The following is an 18962-nucleotide window of genomic DNA, read 5'->3' as shown; positions in this document are numbered from 1 at the left end:
CCCCTGAGTGGCGCCCCGTAGGTGGTCCGGGGGTCTCCAGTCCTTAAACCCTTTTCTCGTCTGAACCCCAGGGGTCCTCAAGAGAAAGGGCGGAGCTTTCTCTGGAGACGCCGATAAGAACGAAGGTACTTCCACGGCGACCACGACCGCATGCATGACCGCACTCGCTCTCTTCTTGTCTTGTATGATTTGGACGAGCGAGGCCCCCGCCACCCCCCCCCCCCACCCCCCCCCCCCCCCCCGCCCCTCTCCCGGGAGCCGTGACCGACCCGGCTCGTGAAACCCCATCCCCCGTGTCCCTCCTCTCTCCTCTCAAACGCCGGAGGTTCTGTCGTGTCCCTCGTCCAAAAAACTCAATCTCCCCTTTTTTTGCTTCCCCCCCCCCCCCCCCGAACTAAAAAGCCCCCTCCGACTCTAAGCGTTCCAGTCGGCCGCATGTGGACCGTACAGCGCCGCGGACCGGCGGCTGTTTGCGTTTGTATGAAACACACAATGCCTGCCAAATAGTGAGTACTAACAACCATCCGACTCCTACTACCACCTAACCCCGTCCTCAGAGCCCTGGGGGGGAGAGTGCAGCCCTCCCCCTGGGGGGGAGAGTGCAGCCCTCCCCCTGGGGGGGAGAGTGCGTTGCTGCTGATCCATGGCGCCTCCACAGCATGTCTCCGCCCTCACCCGTCACCTGTGGAGTCCCTCTGCCCCCCTCCGTCCCGTCGTCTGTCCCGCCCGCCCCCGCCGTCTGACTCCTGTCTTCCTCCTCCCCGGCCCCCCGCAGACACCCGGGACTCGGAGCCGCGGCCCGTCATGGTGTACATCCACGGCGGGTCGTACATGGAGGGCACCGGCAACATGATGGACGGCAGCGTGCTGGCCAGCTACGGGAACGTCATCGTGATCACGCTCAACTACCGGGTCGGCATACTGGGTGAGGAGTGATACAACACTCTGACACACTGGGGGAGGAGTGATACAGCACACTGACACTCTGGGGGAGGAGTGATACAACCCACTGACACACTGGGGGAGGAGTGATATAACACACTGACACACTGGGGGAGGAGTGATATAACACACTGACACACTGGGGGAGGAGTGATATAACACACTGACACACTGGGGGAGGAGTGATATAACACACTGACACACTGGGGGAGGAGTGATATAACACACTGACACACTGGGGGAGGAGTGATATAACACACTGACACACTGGGGGAGGAGTGATATAACACACTGACACACTGGGGGAGGAGTGATATAACACACTGACACACTGGGTGAGGAGTGATATAACACACTGACACACTGGGGGAGGAGTGATATAACACACTGACACACTGGGGGAGGAGTGATATAACACACTGACACACTGGGTGAGGAGTGATATAACACACTGACACACTGGGGGAGGAGTGATATAACACACTGACACACTGGGGGAGGAGTGATATAACACACTGACACACTGGGTGAGGAGTGATATAACACACTGACACACTGGGGGAGGAGTGATATAACACACTGACACACTGGGTGAGGAGTGATATAACACACTGACACACTGGGGGAGGAGTGATATAACACACTGACACACTGGGGGAGGAGTGATATAACACACTGACACACTGGGGGAGGAGTGATATAACACACTGACACACTGGGGGAGGAGTGATATAACACACTGACACACTGGGGGAGGAGTGATATAACACACTGACACACTGGGTGAGGAGTGATATAACACACTGACACACTGGGGGAGGAGTGATATAACACACTGACACACTGGGTGAGGAGTGATATAACACACTGACACACTGGGTGAGGAGTGATATAACACACTGACACACTGGGGGAGGAGTGATATAACACACTGACACACTGGGGGAGGAGTGATATAACACACTGACACACTGGGGGAGGAGTGATATAACACACTGACACACTGGGGGAGGAGTGATATAACACACTGACACACGGGGTGAGGAGTGATATAACACACTGACACACGGGGTGAGGAGTGATCTAACATAGTGGGTGAGGAGTGATCTAACATACTGGGTGAGGAGTGATCTAACATACTTACAAACTGGGTGAGGAGTGATCATACTGGGCGCGGAGTGATCTTTGACTTACTAATAACATGTGTGCGTGCATGAGTGTGTGTGTGTCTGTGTGTGTGTGTGTGTGTGTGTATGTCTGCTTTCGTGCATACGTGTGTGCGTGTGTGTGTGTGTGTGTGTGTGCAGGCTTCCTCAGCACGGGCGACCAGGCGGCTAAGGGGAACTACGGGCTGCTGGACATGATCCAGGCGCTGCGCTGGATCAGCAAGAACATCGGCTACTTCGGCGGAGACCCCGGCCGCGTCACGGTGTTCGGCTCGGGCATCGGCGCCGCCAGCGTCAGCCTGCTCACCCTCTCACACCACTCCGAGGGTGAGCCCCAGGGGGTCACACACGGGCCCGCACCGCCTATGGGGGGCTGGGTCGCTAGGACACAGGACCACCGGGTCGCTACGTGGCTAGGTTGCTTGGTGGCTAGGTTGTTGAGTGGCTAGGTTGTTGAGTGGCTAGGTTGCTACGAGGCTAGGTCACTTGGTGGCTAGGCCGCTAGGTGGCTAGGTCGCTAGGTGGCTAGGTCATTAAGTGGCTAGGTAGCATGCCGGCTAGTTTGCTAAATGGTTGGCTCTGTCGCTAAGTGCCGTCAGTAAGTGGCTAGGTAGCGTGATGGCTAGGTTGCTACACGACTGGGTTGCTGTGTGACTATGTTGCTAAGTGGCTAGGTAGCATGGGGGCTAGGTTGCTACGTAGCTAGGTTGCTATGTGGCTAGGTAGCATGGGGGCTAGGTTGCTATGTGGCTAGGTAGCATGGTGGCTAGGTTGCTACATGACTAGGTTGCTAAGTGGTTAGGTTGTTTAGTGGCTAGGTTACAAAGGGGCTAGGTTGCTAAGTGGCTAGGTCGCTACGTGGCTAGGTTGCTAAGTGATTGGGTCGCTTGGTGGCTAGGTTGCTACGTGGCTAGGTCGCTAAGTGGTTAGGTCGCTAAGTGGCTGAGTTGCTTGGTGGTTAGGTGGCTTGGTGGCTAGGTGGCTTGGTGGCTAGGCCCCTAGGTCGCTGGTCAAATCTCTTAGTGGGCGCTGGGTCAAAAAGGGAATTATTGCTACTTGTAGCATGAGACACGAGGTCAGCCGCATGGACCCTCCCTCCCCTGAATCTCTTAGCATCTGATAGCATCTGTACACGATCTGTGGTTGCGCGCGTCTGACGTCTCCCAGTCTCTGTCTGGTTTCTAAAGCCCTAACTTATCTCATGTGAGCATCAGTCCACCGTTGGCCACATCTAATGAAGTCATGTTCCATTAAGATAACTAGTTTTGTATTCCCGGGGTTTAGCTTATCCATCTCCGAATGTATTTTATGGTTCTTTTTACTATTAGTGTTTCTACTAATAACAGTTTTGTTAGAACACAGGCACCAAAATGAAATGTTGATAAAGGCAGTCACGACCCAATTCAGCTTGGCTCTGCCGTTTGTTATGGAGGGTGTTCCTGGACAAAACGTTGGGGATGTGTTTTGTGTGTTTGGCTTTGAGTCTGAGCTGAAAAGGCTTTGGTTCCTCCTTCGGTCTAATCAGCCTAAAAGCTTTTCCTCTGAGAGAGAACGCACAATAAACATCTCGTTTTCCTCAGCATTACGTAACAGAGCTCTGCCATGCGGGCTTCTTTATTTATCATCGGCGGAACTGAACGCATTCGCAGCTTTATCACATTAACACTTTATCACTTTAACACTTTATCCCATCACCATCAGCGGCTCATGTCGTCTGTTCGCTGCTCTTCCAGAGCGACGCAGCGGCGGAGTTTCAGAGGACAGTTCCTTCAGCGCTGAATATCCTCTCACGCTATATCGTAGAGGATCTTAATACAGTTTCTATGAAGGTTGGGAGAAACAGAATTTGCATATTGGTATCCACTTGGAACTAAGTTGATGAAATGCATTATTCAGTATTTTGAGTTGTTGGTTGTTGATGAAATTTCTAACCAACAAAACCGCAGGGAATGATTTGAATATTAATTCAGATAATTCCGATAAAAATGAGTCGCTTGAAGTACTTTAGTCACTTAAGACTTCAAGTTACTTCTTCTAAGAAAGGGAGGACTCGAGGAGGGGAGGTGATACGAGGAGAGGAGGAGTGAGAGGAGGAGGGGACGAGATTTGATGTAAGGAGAGGAGAGAGGAGCAGTAAAGAGGAGGAGAGGGGAGGAACGGAAAAAATAAAATAAAAGGGAAGGAAGGGCTCTTCTTTCCAATGTTCATCTCTGCAAATTTCATCTCTTTCATCTCTCCGTATCGTTGGATGATCAAATGCTCAGTAGCCAGAATCATAGGAGGCTCAGAATCAGGAGGTACCGAATTTTAGATGGTACAGCCCATGCTAAGGTCATGCAGGTCTCTCTGTGTAGGTCTCTCGGGAGGCTAACATGCTAACAGTGAGCAAGCGGTCTCTCTCTGTAGGTCTCTCGGGAGGCTAACATGCTAACAGTGAGCTAGCGTTCTCTCTCTGTAGGTCTCTCGGGATGCTAACATGCTTACAGTGAAATAGCGGTCTATCTCTGTAGGTCTCTCTCTGTAATTCTCTCTCTATAGGTCTCTATGAAGGCTACCATGCTAACAGTGTGAGCTAGCAGTCTCTCTAGTTAGGTCTATAAGGAGGCTGCCATGCTAACAGGATGAGCTAGCGGTCTCTCTATGTAGGTCTCTCGGGAGGCTACCATGCTAACAGTGAGCTAGCGGTCTCTCTCTGTAGGTCTCTCAGGAGGCTACCATGCTAGCGCTGAGCTAGTGGTCTCTCTAGAGGCCAACATTCTAACACTGAGCTAGCGGCCTCTACCTTTAAGACTCTCGGGAGGCTAACATTCTATTGTGAGTTAGCAGTCTCTCTCTGTAGATCTCTCAGGAGGCTACCATGCTAACGTGAGCTAGCGGTCTCTCGGGAGGCTACCATGCGAAAACTGAGCTAGCGGTCACTCTTGAGGCTACCATGCTAACGCTGAGCTAGCGGTCTCTCCCTGTAGGTCCCTCAGGAGGCTTCCATGCTAATGCTGAGCTAGCGGTCTCTCTCTGTGTGCCTTTCGGGAGGCTAACATGCTTACGCTGAGCTAGCGGTCTCTCTCTGTAGGTCCCTCAGGAGGCTGCCATGCTAACGCTGAGCTAGCGCTCTCCCCCTTGCGCCTTTCGGGAGGCTAACATGCTTACGCTGAGCTAGCGGCCTCTCTCTGTAGGTCTCTCAGGTGGCTACCATGCTAACGCAGAGCTAGCGGTCTCTCTCTGTACGCCTTTCGGGAGGCTAACATGCTTACGCTGAGCTAGCAGTCTCTCTCTGTAGGTTCCTCAGGAGGCTACCATGCCAACGCTGAGCTAGCGGTCTCTCTCTGTAGGTTCCTCAGGAGGCTACCATGCCAACGCTGAGCTAGCGGTCTCTCTCAGTAGGTCTCTCAGGTGGCTACCATGCCAACGCTGAGCTAGCGCTCTCTCTCTGTGCGCCTTTCGGGAGGCTAACATGCTAACGTCGTGCTATCCTGCCCCTCCTCCAGGCCTGTTCCACCGGGCCATCATCCAGAGCGGCTCGGCGCTGTCCAGCTGGGCGGTGAACTACCACCCGGTGAAGTACACGCGTCTGCTGGCGGAGCGGGTGGGCTGCAACGTGCTGGACACGGTGGACATGGTGTCCTGCCTGCAGAAGAAGACGGCCAAGGAGCTGGTGGAGCAGGACATCCAGCCCGCGCGCTACCGCGTGGCCTTCGGGCCCGTCATCGACGGCGACGTCATCCCCGACGACCCCGAGATCCTCATGGAGCAGGGGGAGTTCCTGAACTACGACATCATGCTGGGCGTGAACCAGGGCGAGGGGCTGCGCTTCGTGGAGAACGTCATGGACCTGGAGGACGGCGTGTCCGGCAGCGACTTTGACTTCGCCGTGTCGGACTTCGTGGACAGCCTGTACGGCTACCCCGAGGGCAAGGACACGCTGCGGGAGACCATCAAGTTCATGTACACGGACTGGGCGGACAAGGACAACCCCGAGACGCGCCGGAAGACCCTGGTGGCGCTGTTCACGGACCACCAGTGGGTGGAGCCGGCGGTGGTGACGGCGGACCTCCACGCGCGCTACGGCTCGCCGACGTACTTCTACGCCTTCTACCACCACTGCCAGAGCCTGATGAAGCCGGTGTGGTCGGACTCGGCGCACGGCGACGAGGTGCCCTACGTGTTCGGGGTGCCCATGGTGGGCCCCACCGACCTGTTCCCCTGCAACTTCAGCCGGAACGACATCATGCTGAGCGCCGTGGTCATGACCTACTGGACCAACTTCGCCAAGAGCGGGTGAATATACTGCAAATATATACTATTAAAATATATACTACTAAATATATACTCCAAATATATACTACTAAATATATACTCCAAATATATACTACTAAACATATACTACTAAATATATACTACTAAAATATATACTACTAAATATATACTCCAAGTATATACTACTAAATATATACTACTAAATATATACTCCAAATATATACTACTAAATATATACTACTAAATAAATACTACTAAATATACACTACTAAATATATACTACTAAATATATACTACTAAATATATACTACTAAATAAATGCTACTAAATATTACTAAATATATACTACTAAATCTACACCTACAAGCATTGTGCTACAAAATATTTCAAACTAAACATGTACAACTGAATCCATACGACTACGTAGACGCCTACAAGGATGTACCATATTAACATATGATTATATAGAACTAAATATACAAAGACACTACTAAATATACAACTAAATCTATACTACTAAATATGTACAACTAAGAATACACTACTAAATACACGCAACAAAATATAAACTGCTAAATATACTCTGAGAAGGATTGTACTACGCAATGTATACATAAGTAAATATATACTAATAAATATTTACAGCTAAATATACACTACAAAATATGTACAGATAAATATACTCGAAATGTATACAAGTAACTATATATTACTAAATATGCACGACTTAATCTACAGTATATACTGTACACCTAAATCTACACTTAGAACTAATATTAACTAATATAACTTACTATATACCTAGAAGAAATATGCGAAATATGCTATATATATAAGAATGACAAGGTTTAAATGCACGTTTGAACCTTCCCGCTTAACATAATCAACTAAATATGAGATCCAGATGGCGTTGGAACTCCGGTACAGAGCTAGGGCGCTACGTCAATAACCATATTTGATCACATCTCTTTTATGACAGCTGTCCAAACATCTATTGAAGAACAAATGTTAGAAGCAGCACGAAATCCCCGCATACTTCAAGTGTAAAACGTCTTGTCTCTGCAGGGAAGCGTGTCTAGTAAACGGTTTGACAGGACCTTTTAGAGAACTGAACACTGCGCTGTCTTATGGAAACCAGCAAGGGAGAGGGGAAATCTAAAGATGATAAAACACATTATTGACTGTGATTCACGCCTTGTACAGACATCATGCCGGTGTCAGTTTAAATTAGCGGCTGCCTCTGCAGTCAGACGCTCTCCGGTGGGATGGAGCAGAAACACCAACCAGCGTTTGCAGAGCGTCTCTCGTGGCACGAGCGATAGACTCGTAGCGATGTCCCACATTTAAGTGATGAGAGAAGGAGGTGTTGACGCATCTGTTGGGCTCTGAACCGTCAGTGAGATAAACAGAGACTCTGTTTAGGCGTCGGTTTAGCTCACGTCGTAGTGTGGGTTGACGAGAACCCGAAGGATGCTGCTTTGAACCCCGGCTCCTTCTAGCTGAGTGTTCTCTGATAAAGAGGCCTAACTCTCACTCAGAACGTGCTGGCTGTCGCCTTGCGTGGTTGACTCCGCCGCCGTCGGTGCGTGAAAGTGTGTGTGAACCGCCGTGATATAAAGTCGCTATAACAGTCGCTTTGGATAAAATCGTCCGCTAAACGCCCTAAATGGAAAGTGGAACTCTGCCACGCTTACCGCGCCACACCTGCGACCGTGTCCCTGTCCCTGCCCTCACACTGTCCCTCCGCGTGTCTCCCCCAGGGACCCCAACAAGCCGGTCCCCCAGGACACCAAGTTCATCCACACCAAGGCCAACCGCTTCGAGGAGGTGGCCTGGTCCAAGTACGACCCGTACGACCAGCTCTACCTGCACATCGGCCTGAAGCCCCGCATCCGCGACCACTACCGCGCCACCAAGGTGGCCTTCTGGAAGCACCTGGTGCCCCACCTGTACAACATCAACGACATGTTCCACTACTCCTCCACCACCACCCGCGTCACCCCCCTGGACGCCACGCAGGCCGGCGCCAACGGGGGCAGCAGCCGCCCGCCGCTGTCGGCCGCCGGCCAGCCGGAGACGGGCAAGGAGCTGGGCCCGCTCATCATGCCCAACCCGCGCGACTACTCCACCGAGCTCAGCGTCACCATCGCCGTGGGCGCCTCGCTGCTCTTCCTCAACGTGCTGGCCTTCGCCGCCCTCTACTACCGCAAGGACAAGCGCAGCCACCAGGACGCCTCGCAGCAGCCCAGCCCGCAGCGGCAGGACGGGAAGGCGGGCGGTGGCGGCGGCGGCGGCGGCAGCAACAACAACTCGCTGAGCCACACCAACACCATCGACGAGAGCCTGTCCCAGCAGCTGCACCACCCGCTGCACTCCTCGCCCAGCCTGGACTACCCGCTGTCCCTGCGGCGCTCGCCCGAGGACATCCCCCTGATGGCGCCCAGCAGCATCAGCATGATGCCCAACTCCCTGATGGAGCTGTCCAACATGAGCCCCTACAGCACCTTCCCCGCCGGGTACAGCTCCGCCGGGCTGCCCAGCACCCACTCCACCACGCGGGTGTAGCGCCGCCGCCGCCGCGCCGCGCGCCAGACCGCCGCCGCCGCCGCCGCCGCCAAGGGAGGAGGGGCCGGGCAGGTGGGGGAGGGCGTGTCGGAGGCGTGTCGGAGCTGGGTGGGAGGGGCCGGTGTGTGGAAGGAGGGTCAAGGGTCAAGGGGTCAAGGGTCGACGTGCGCCGTCGCCATGCCGACGACGACGTGATTCTATAAGCAAATCATTTTATAATAGTCACTTTCAACGGCAGTCGCTAGGAATAGAACAACAACAACAACAACAACAACAAAAACAACAGCGACAACAACAGGTACATTTCATTTTCCACTAACGGCTTTTTTGGAAACATAATCTCGTAGGCGCTCGGTATAACGTTTATACGGTTGGATTTGTATTGGAAGTCTTTTTCTTACTCCTGCAATATCTATTTTGGTCTCTCACCTGGAAGTGACATCACGGCTGGCGAGGGGCGGACGATGTCACGGGCGTGGACGTGAGGAGCAGTATTAATAGCGAGCTATTTTATAAACATTTCTCATACATGACTTATTATGGAGGCGTTTTTACTGTTATTCCTTTGAAATGCCTTGTATACTAACACGCTACAGTAGGATGCTTCTGTTATATAACTACAACGGATCACCCTCTGGAATATCTAGCCGAGTGTGTGTGAGTGTGGCACTCTATGTGTGTTTGCGTGTGAGTGTGTGTGTGTGAGTTTGAGAGAGACTGGGAGAGACTGTAAGAGTGTCTGTGTGTTTCTGTGTATGTGAGACCGTGTGTGTGTGTGTGTGTGTGTGTGTGTGTGTGTGTGTGTGTGTGTGTGTGTGTGTTTGTGTGTGTGTGCGTGTGTGTGTGTGTGTGTGTGTGTGTGATTGAGTGTGTGTGTGACTGAGTGTTAGTGAGTGTGTGTGAATCTGTGTGTGTGTGTGTGTGTGTGTGTGTGTGTGTGTGTGTGTGTGTGTGTGTGTGTGTGTGTGTGTGACTGAGTGTGTGTGACTGAGTGTTAGTGAGTGTGTGTGAATCTGTGTGTGTGTGTGTGTGTGTGTGTGTATGTGACTGTGTGTGTGTGTGTGTGTGTTTGTGAGTGTGTGTGTGTGTGTATGTGACTGCCTGTGTTTGTGAGAGTATGTGTGTGTTTGTGTGTGTCAGTGTGTGTGTGTGTGAGTGTTTTCTGACCTGTGTACATGCCGCTCCTCTTTCAGTTGAAGCAGTGTGTGTTGTGCGTGCAGTCCGGGGGCTCTGCCCCCGTTTGCTTGTCTCTGGTTTCGCTCAACTCATCGTAAACGTAAGACTCTCGCTTCACGATAAAACACTCACTCTGTAGGCGCCGACGTAAAAAAAAAAAATCTCATGGCTTCTTTTGCTTGGCTTGATTGTATAATAAATTTAGATGGGCATTTGAACTCTTTGTTTGTTTATGGATACTGTAAGGTACTTTTCTATGTATGCCACTTGGACTTTACAAGGGTTCCCTTCTGCGAGCTGAACATGTGGTTCTCTCTCGGGTCAGACCTCCACACAGACCCTGGTGGAGGGGAGGGTGGAGGAGGAGGAGGTGGAGGAGGACCGGGTGGAGGTGGGGACAGGGTGGAGGTGAGAACAGGGTGGAGGAGGTGAGGGTGGAAGGGAGGACAGGGTGAAGGGGAGGACAGGGTGCTCAAGGAGCGCGGAGGCTTCGTTATCTGACCATAATGTCACCGTGTTAATGAGCTGACTATTAAAGGACTTTTGGAACTAAAGACGCGTTGAGTGTTAATGATGATTATTGATACGAATGACGATTGCTCACGATTACTAATGATGCATTGATCACGGGGTTACACTTGTCATCATAGTTCTGAAGGGATCGTTCGGATTCTCTGCGCTGCAAGATTCATGAACAGCAAATATCACATATTTTAAATACAAGATACCAAATATAACATTAATAATACCTCATATGAGACACTACATAATACCTCAGATGCTGCATGGGCTATTGAATGCAGCCTTGATTGAGCTAAGTAGCTCAGTATTTCATCACTCGTTCAGTCATTACACATTTAAAGACTCTGAATCCACCTTCCAGACACAGCAAGGTCACGGGAGGCGCGGTGCGTATCTTAGGGGTTCACACCTCGCTGTCTCCGCTCACAAAACGGCAAAACAATCATCGTTCCTTCCAATCAGAGGGCAGGACGCACGGAGCTCTCAGCGCCGCCGAACCTCACACGCACTTCCCCCCCGTCTCAGCTAGAGCGAGGTGTTCCTGTGAACACACCGGAACGAGCAGAAAAACATCTCGGAGTGTCTGGCTTCGTGAAAACACACACTTTGGTATCCAGTCGACGTTAGGAAACGGCTCCACTTGCCGGAGAGAAAAAGCGAAACTCTGAAAGTATTACTGTATGACAACTTAAATGACTAATCTAGAGCTTTAAATGTGGAGGAAGCGTGTTTCTGGAAGGATTACCGCGATGACAGGGACTTAGCTGTTGACACTGGGCCTCTTTGTACCAAAGAGCTTTGACATCAACTGGGTCACAACATGGGTGGGGGGGGGGTGCAGCTGGAGGCATCATCAATGACTCCTTGTTACTTGACTTCATCGGTCATGTGACCTCCTTTATCTGGAGTCGTCTTCTTCACGATACGTCACTGAGTGGGAACACCTCAGAGGCAGGTGTGCTCTGCTTGGTGACGTCGTTTTTGGAAGGCCTAAGCCTGTACCTTTATCTTGAAGGAGGTTAAAGCAGAACTCATTCCCCCTACAGGAAGTCTTGAGCCCATGCCTTTATCTTGAAGGAGGAGGTTAAAGCAGTACTCAGTCCCCCTACAGGAATTCCTGAGCCTGTACCTTAATCTTGAAGAAGGAGGTTAAAGTAGGCCTGGCTTGGGTCCCAGATGAGGGTTTGAGTCCGGCTTCAGGGCTTGAGTCTGGCTTCAGGGCTTGAGTCTGGCTTCAGGGCTTGAGTCCGGGGTGAGGGCTTGAGTCCCAGGTGAGGGCTTGAGTCCCAGGTGAGGGCTTGAGTCCCAGGTGAGGGCTTGAGTCCCAGGTGAGGGCTTGAGTCCCAGGTGAGGGCTTGAGTCCGCGAAAAAGGGCTTGAGTCCGTGCTGAGGGCTTTAGTCCCAGTTCAGAGCTTGAGTCAGGGTTCTGGGCTTGAGTCGGGGATGAGGGCTTGAGTCCCAGATGAACACTTGAGTCTGGGATGAGGGCTTGAGTCTCTGATCAGGGCTTGAGTCCCTGATTGGGGTTTGAGTCCCTGATTGGGGTTTGAGTCCGGGATGGGGCTGACCGCTGACCTCGGCGTGTCCTCATCCCTGGCAGCTGAATTGAGACGTTGTGCCTTTAAGCCGTGACCCGGGAGGGGGTCCATCTATTGTCCCCGAGACAAAAGCGTGTCTCACATCCATCCTGAGTGGCGGGTCTCATCATCTTCCACTCATATCTTACAGACAGCCGCCCGCACAAGCATCCATCACTCTCCTTCTGACCAGGAGCTCAACATGGGTGAGTGGTAGCACGTTATTACCTGCCGATATTCATGGCATTTTATACAAATGTTAATTTCAACTAATTGTGTGTGTCAGTTTTGATGTAGAAAATAATTTAATGTTTTAATTATACTGTTCTTCTAATGTGCCAAGCTGCCGTCGTGCTTAATTGCATTGCTGGTTTTCTGATATACACACTTCTTAATTTGATCATTAATGATTCCCATTAATCCACCTGTTATAGGCCTAATTGATTCATTATTGATTCATTACATTTATCCCTCGATAAAAGTGATTTTTTTTTCTCTCACAGAGAGAACTTTAAGAAGGTTTAGAGATTAAACGAAGGCCAAAATTTGATTAAGGTTTTTTAATTTTTGGTTTTGTCTAGGGATAATTAATCATAACATGAGCTGGTGTTTATTATGATGTCATTGGTCTGGCAGGCTGGCCTCTGGCATTGAGAGCTGACCTAATGCTAAGAGAGGCTTATGAAGTTAGGCGAGCTAAGAAAGGCTAAAGAATATAAGTTAGCTTAGTTAGGATAGCTAAGAGATGCTAGCTAAGAGTGTCAGAGAGAGGCTATCCAAGAGATGCTAACATAAAAGAGGTTAGCTAACAGAGGATAACTAATTGAGGCTAAATTAGAGGCTAAGAGCGGTAAGCTAAGAGATTTTAGCATAGAGAGGTTAGCTAACAGAGGATAACTAAGAAGAGATGCTGATTTAGAGGCTAAGAGGTATGATGGTATTTGAGCTAAAAGAGGTTAGCCAATAGAGGTTAGCTAAGATATGTTAGCCAGAAGAGGTTAGCTCAGGTTATTGCGTGAGTTAAGGAGGTCATATCATCTTCCGTATGCCTCAGCCATGAATAATGAATCCTGGCAAAAAGGAAATTGGCCAAATTTGTGTAATATTTAGAAATATATTGGGGTGACACTGACGAGAATGTAAAGTGTTGACCTAGTTTGGTTTTTCCCTTCTAACAGAGCAACTACTAGGTTGTGCTGAAGTGTGCAGGCAGCACCAGGGGTTTCTCAGCTCTACGGGGAACATGTATAGATCAGAGCTGTGATTCACCCAGCACCCCTGGCCCACATACTGTACAGAAATCACATGTAGACGTTGGTCTGCGTCTAGTGGTTAGGGTTTACCTCGGGCATGGCTGGAAGGGCCTGGGTTCATGTCCTCAGTGTAACCTGAGACATCCTGGGTCTGGTCACATGTTGTTGTTGTTGTTTTTGTGGTGAAGATGTTTCTCTTGACCTCTCATGGATCCACCCAGTCCCCCCCCCCCCCCCCCGGAGCCCCGAAGCGGACCCCACTGAACCCCCCTGAACCCCACTGAACCCCCCTGCCCCTGCCCCAGTACCCTGGTACCAGGCTCAGCCAGCTGGGGACGTCGGCCAGAGTGACCCCATAGCCCCAGAACTGTGTGTGTGTGTGTGTGTGTGTGTGTGTGTGTGTGTGTGTGTGTGATATTGTATGTGCATGTGTGTGTGTGTTTACAAAACGCACACACACTGTGCATGCGTTCATGTATGTGTGAATGTGTGCGTGTGTGAGTGTGCATGTGTGTCCATGTGTTTGTGTGTGTGTGTGTTTGCGTGCATGTGTGTGTGTGCATGTGTTAGTGTGTGTGTGTGTGTGTGTGTGTGTGTGCATGTGTTAGTGTGTGTGTGTGTGTGTGTGTGTGTGTGCGCGTAAATGTGTGTGTGTGTGTGTGTGTGTGTGTGTGTGTGCGTGTGTGTGTGTGCGTGTAGCCCTGACATCGCTGGTCTTTGTTGTCCTCTCCTCTCTGAGGCAGACAAAGGATGTTGTATCCTTGGCAACAAAGAGGAGCTGTTTGCGGGGGCGGCAGGTCCCTGTGCCCCCCCTCCCCTCCCGGCCCGGTGACGCCACTGACCGGTGCGGGAGGCGGGCCGGCGAGGGTACGACGGGGTCTGCGGTCTGGCAGCGTTCACATCTGGCAGAGCGTAGCGTTGCTCAGGAGCTTTCCCACCGCCCGCGCTCCAGACTCCGGTCCACCGGTCCAGACTCCGGTCCAGACTCCGGTCCACCGGTCCAGACTCCGGTCCACCGGTCCAGACTCCGGTCCAGACTCCGGTCCACCGGTCCAGACTCCGGTCCACCGGTCCATTCCCCGGTCCAGACTCCGGTCCACCGGTCCAGACTCCGGTCCGCCGATCCAGACTCCGGTCCGCCGATCCAGACTCCGGTCCGCCGGTCCATTCGCCGGTCCTTGACCCGTTTTCTTTTTTTCTTTTGCGGAGGACACGATCACTAAAGGCCAGATGTTTCCGGTCAGGCAGCCCTGGCTCTGCAAAGCCCTAGGTGCCCCCCTCTCTCTCCTCTCTCGCTAACCTCCTGGACGCCCCCGCTGCCCCGGGCGGACCCGCTGTATGAGTGCTGCTGACTGCCTGCTTCTGATTGGACGCTCTAACAGGAGGCTCCCGGGCCGCTCCCCCACTCTCTTGAGCTTCTCCCCCAGGGTGGCTGCGTGTCGCGTGTGGCGGATGGATCCACAGATGAGGCGCTGACCCCCCCCCCCCCGGTGTCGCCCATGTGCTGCTTGCTTGTGTGTGCGCTGTGCGCCGCGTGTGTGCTCATGTATTATGCCCCCGCAGGTTGCTATGACTGTTGCATCCGGTGCGCGGGCGCCATCCCCTACCCGTCGCTGGTCGCCACGCTGCTCTTGTTCGCCGGCATGGCGCTGTTCTGCGGCTGCGGGCACGAGGCACTGGGCCAAACCCAGGTCCTGGTGGAGACCCACTTCGCCCGCAACTTCCAGGACTACTCGCTCATGGCCTCGTGGTGAGTTGCTTTCATCCCCGATGCAGAGCCCGGGAAGAAACGCAATCGCTGAGTCTATTTCATCCGGGATGAGTGGTGAAAGATGAGGCTCTTGACTCCTGAGTGTAGTGATGTCGGTCCCGTTGGTTCTGGCTTCCCCCCTCGCTGACCTCCTCGTGCGCGCTCCGCGCCCGTGTGTTCACAGCATCAAGTACTTCCAGTTCGTGATCTACGGCCTGGCCTCCTTCTTCTTCCTGTACGGGATCCTGCTGCTGGCCGAGGGCTTCTACACCACCAGCGCCATCAAGCAGACCTTCGGGGAGTTCAGGAGCACCCGCTGCGGACGCTGCCTCAGCCTGACCGTGAGGACCGTGCGGGGGGCGGCGGTGGTGGGAGGTGGTGGGGAGGGAGGTGATGGTGGAGGTGGTGGTGGGGTGATGATGATGATGATGATGATGATGGGGTGGTGATGGTGTTGATGGTGATGGAGGGGAAGGAGGTGGTGGTGGTGGTGGAGCGATGATGATGATGGGGCGGGAGTTATGGTAGAGAAAATGGAGGTGATGAGGAGGTAGTAATGTTGACAGAGATAGTGAGATTGGGGCTGGTGGAATTTAGATAATAGTGGTGGGGGGGGGGGGGGGGGGGGGGGGTGAAGTTGGTGGTGGTATCGTGATGTAGACGATGGTGGAGGTGGTGTTTAGGATGTTCCGCATTCAGTACCTCCACCCAGCTAGCAGTTAGAACCTAAATAGCCGCGTTTGTCACGCACCCCAAACCAAACCATTTGCTGTTCTCTTTCTGATCAATCTTCCTGCTCCTCCTCTGACAAGTTCATCATCGCGACCTACGTCCTGGCGGTCATCTGGCTCTGCGTCTTCGCCTTCAGCGCCATCCCGGTCTTCTTCTTCTTCAACATGGCGCAGACGTGTCACAACATCAACCTGCTGGCTGAGACCTCCCCCAGCATCAACCAGCACGGCTGGATCTGCATGGATGCCCGACAGTATGGTACGCTAACTTAGCCTCTAGCTCAGCTGTCCGTATGGTTAACTTACCTAGCCTTTAGCCCAGCTAGCCCGTATGCTATGCCGACCTAGCCTTTAGCCTAGCCGGCCAGTGTGCTACACTGACTTGCCTCTAGCCTGCCACTACACTATGCTGACCTAGCCTCTAGCCTAACCGGTCCGTATGGTACACTAACCTAGCCTTTAGCCCAGCCAGTATGCTACGCTAACCTAGCCTCTAGCCTAACCTGTCTGTATAATACAGTAACCTAGCCTTTAGCCAGCTAGTATGCTATGCTAACCTAGCCTCTAGCGTAGCCCGCCAGTATGCTATGCTAACCTAGCCTCTAGCCTAATCTGTCTGTATGGTTCACTAACTTAGCCTTTAGCCTAGCTAGCTAGTGTAATGCGCAAACATGGGTTTAAGAATAGCCCGCAAGTACGGTACTCCTAGCCACTAGCCTTGCCATGCAGTGCGGTATGCTAGCCTAGCCCTAGCCTAGCAAGGCAGTATGGTACACTTACCTAGCCTCTAGCCTAGCCAGACAGTGCACTATGCTAACCTGGTCGCTTGCCAAGGAAGACAGTAAGGTACGCTAGCATAGCCTCTAACCTAGCCAGGCAGTACAGTAAGCTAACCTAGCCTCTCGTTTTGCTAACTTAGCCAGATGCTATGCTAACCTAGCCATGTTGTATGCTAACCTAGCTGGTATGCAATGCCAATTATAAATTCCCTCCAGTCTAGGGGATAGAGAGAAGACAGGTAGATAGGTAACAGGTAGCAGTACGGTACACTAAACTAGCCCGCAGACACTTTACTATTCCTTTTGCTGTGTTTAAAAAACAAAAGCATTTAAAAGAGATTTAAGACAAAGACATGTGAGTTAGCTGGTTAGTTAGTTTGATTGAATCTTATCCTCCTTCCCATGATGCATCCCTCCCAGGTCTGCTACCCTGGAACGCCATGCCCGGGAAGGCCTGTGGAATGACGCTGGCGGCCATCTGCAAGACCAGCGACGTGAGGAACCGTTTGCTCTCTCTCGAAGTCTTCTTTCCGCTACCAAGGAGTCGCTTTACTCCACCAGTGACAAACCAGTCAGGAGGGGAGAGCTGGCTAATGCCCTTCCTGTCCTAAGCTTCTCTCTGCTCCCCTGTGTCCCTCCAGTTCTACGTGACCTATGACCTGTACATCGCTGCGTTCGTGGGTGCCGGGGTCGCGCTCCTAGCCCTGGTGAGTATCCGGCGTCGCCCTGGGTATTGGATCACAGGTTTAAAATAAAAGCTAGGGAGATATGTGGGAGGTTTGTCCAGTGGTCAGGTGGTTGGACTCCAAGCCGAAGGCTCTGGGTTCGAGCCCAGTGTCAGCAGTCTACCTGTGGGCCTCCTAGTGCAAGGTGACCCTTAAACCCTCCTTGAAAACTTGTCACTGTACTGGCTATCCCCAACCTACTACTTAATGACCTGTCTCTGTACTGTCTAACCCCTACCTGCTGCTTAATGACCTGTCTCTGTACTGTCTAACCCCTACCTGCTCCTTAATGACCTGTCTCTGTACTGTCTAACCCCTACCTGCCGCTCAATGACCTCTATATACTGTCTAACCCTACCTGCTTCTTAATGACCTATGTCTCCGTACTCCCTGAAAGCGTCTGCTAAATGACTCGATAGTAACACAGGAACCTCCTTCTTCCTTCAGTTGCTGTACTGTGTAACCCCTACCTGCTCCTTAATGACCTGTCTCTGTACTGTCCATCCCCTTCCTGCTCCTCAATGACCTGTCTCTGTACTGTCTAACCCCTACCTGCTCCTTAATGACCTGTCTCTGTACTGTCTAACCCCTACCTGCCGCTCAATGACCTCTATATACTGTCTAACCCTACCTGCTCCTCAATGACCCGTCTCTGAGCTCCCTGAACGCGTCAGGGCTGGATGGCTCGATGGTAACACAGGAACCTCCTTCTTCCTTCAGTTCCTGTACGTTGTCGCCACCACCTACAACTACGCCGTCCTGAGGTTCCTGGGCAGGAAGGGGTTACACTGCTGAGCCCCCCGTTTGGACGGCATGGAAGCTCCCCTGACCTTCATCACACCACCCTCCTCCTCCTCATCGCCCTCGTCATGAACATAACCCATAGCAGCTCTCCCCGCGGGTGTCTTTAACACGGCATGTTGTTCGTCCTTCATCTCCATGGCAACCTCCCATCATCTCCATGGAAACCTCTCACCTTCTCGCCACCGACGCTGTTCGGAGCGCGTCTCCTGACCTGGCGAGGCAGCGAGGTGGTTGATTGGGGGAGAGACACCCCCCCCCCCCCCCCCCCCCCCCCTGGTGATTCTACAGCCCACCTGGTCTCTCTGGTAAACCGTGGATGCTCTGGTTCTGAATAACAATGTCTGCCCCACCTTATCTCATCGTCATGACCCTGTCTCTTTAACCTCAATGTGAATTAAATTAAAAATGGATGAAAATGTGGGATGTGTCCGGACATGTCTGTCGAGGAGTATGCCGTTGATGAGATAAGGTTATTATTGCTGATGTGTCGATGGTGAACTGTGTTGCTTTGCGTCATAAGAAATGTTGCAGTTTTGTGTACTCTTGCATTGAGTGCTTTTATTGCAGTACCACTATGTGGGCGGAGACAAACTGGGATCCATCTCCTCAAGGTGCTTTTTGTATTTCTAAGGATAAGAAGTTTGTTGAGGTCCGTGCTCCGACCTTTAACCCCTCTATGATTTCAGCGTTGCTGGGCGGCCGGTGTCTCAGAGCTGTC

The 18962-nt window shown here is 52.1% G+C and overlaps 2 protein-coding genes across 3 annotated transcripts in view; both read left to right on the top strand.

The window, feature by feature from the left end:
• LOC132462086 (neuroligin-3-like) overlaps nucleotides 1–8963 on the top strand; it is a 10623-nt gene extending 1660 nt beyond the window's left edge. Inside the window, 4 exon segments of the mRNA XM_060057683.1 lie at nucleotides 773–925; nucleotides 2250–2435; nucleotides 5594–6383; nucleotides 8123–8963. Of these exon segments, the coding sequence (XP_059913666.1) occupies nucleotides 773–925; nucleotides 2250–2435; nucleotides 5594–6383; nucleotides 8123–8927 (1934 nt within the window). The 3' untranslated portion in view covers nucleotides 8928–8963.
• A 3290-nt stretch (nucleotides 8964–12253) lies between these two features.
• The window catches only part of plp1b (proteolipid protein 1b), a 6734-nt gene continuing 25 nt past the window's right edge, over nucleotides 12254–18962 (top strand). The window contains exons 1-7 of one of the 2 annotated variants that reach the window (XM_060057681.1): nucleotides 12254–12408; nucleotides 15019–15205; nucleotides 15390–15546; nucleotides 16018–16195; nucleotides 17136–17209; nucleotides 17357–17422; nucleotides 18161–18962. The exon at nucleotides 18161–18962 is cut by the window's right edge and continues 25 nt beyond it. In XM_060057681.1, coding sequence (XP_059913664.1) covers nucleotides 12405–12408; nucleotides 15019–15205; nucleotides 15390–15546; nucleotides 16018–16195; nucleotides 17136–17209; nucleotides 17357–17422; nucleotides 18161–18235 — 741 coding nt within the window. In that variant the 5' untranslated portion in view covers nucleotides 12254–12404 and the 3' untranslated portion in view covers nucleotides 18236–18962. Of the gene's footprint in view, nucleotides 12409–14344; nucleotides 14726–15018; nucleotides 15206–15389; nucleotides 15547–16017; nucleotides 16196–17135; nucleotides 17210–17356; nucleotides 17423–18160 lie in introns of those variants that run through there. The other variant, XM_060057680.1, reaches the window with a different exon arrangement.

This window comes from Gadus macrocephalus, chromosome 7 (genome assembly GCF_031168955.1).
Source record: "Gadus macrocephalus chromosome 7, ASM3116895v1".
Classification (NCBI taxonomy): domain Eukaryota; kingdom Metazoa; phylum Chordata; class Actinopteri; order Gadiformes; family Gadidae; genus Gadus; species Gadus macrocephalus.
The sequence above is the reverse complement of the archived record's forward strand: the minus strand, read 5'-3'. Positions and strand labels throughout refer to the sequence as shown.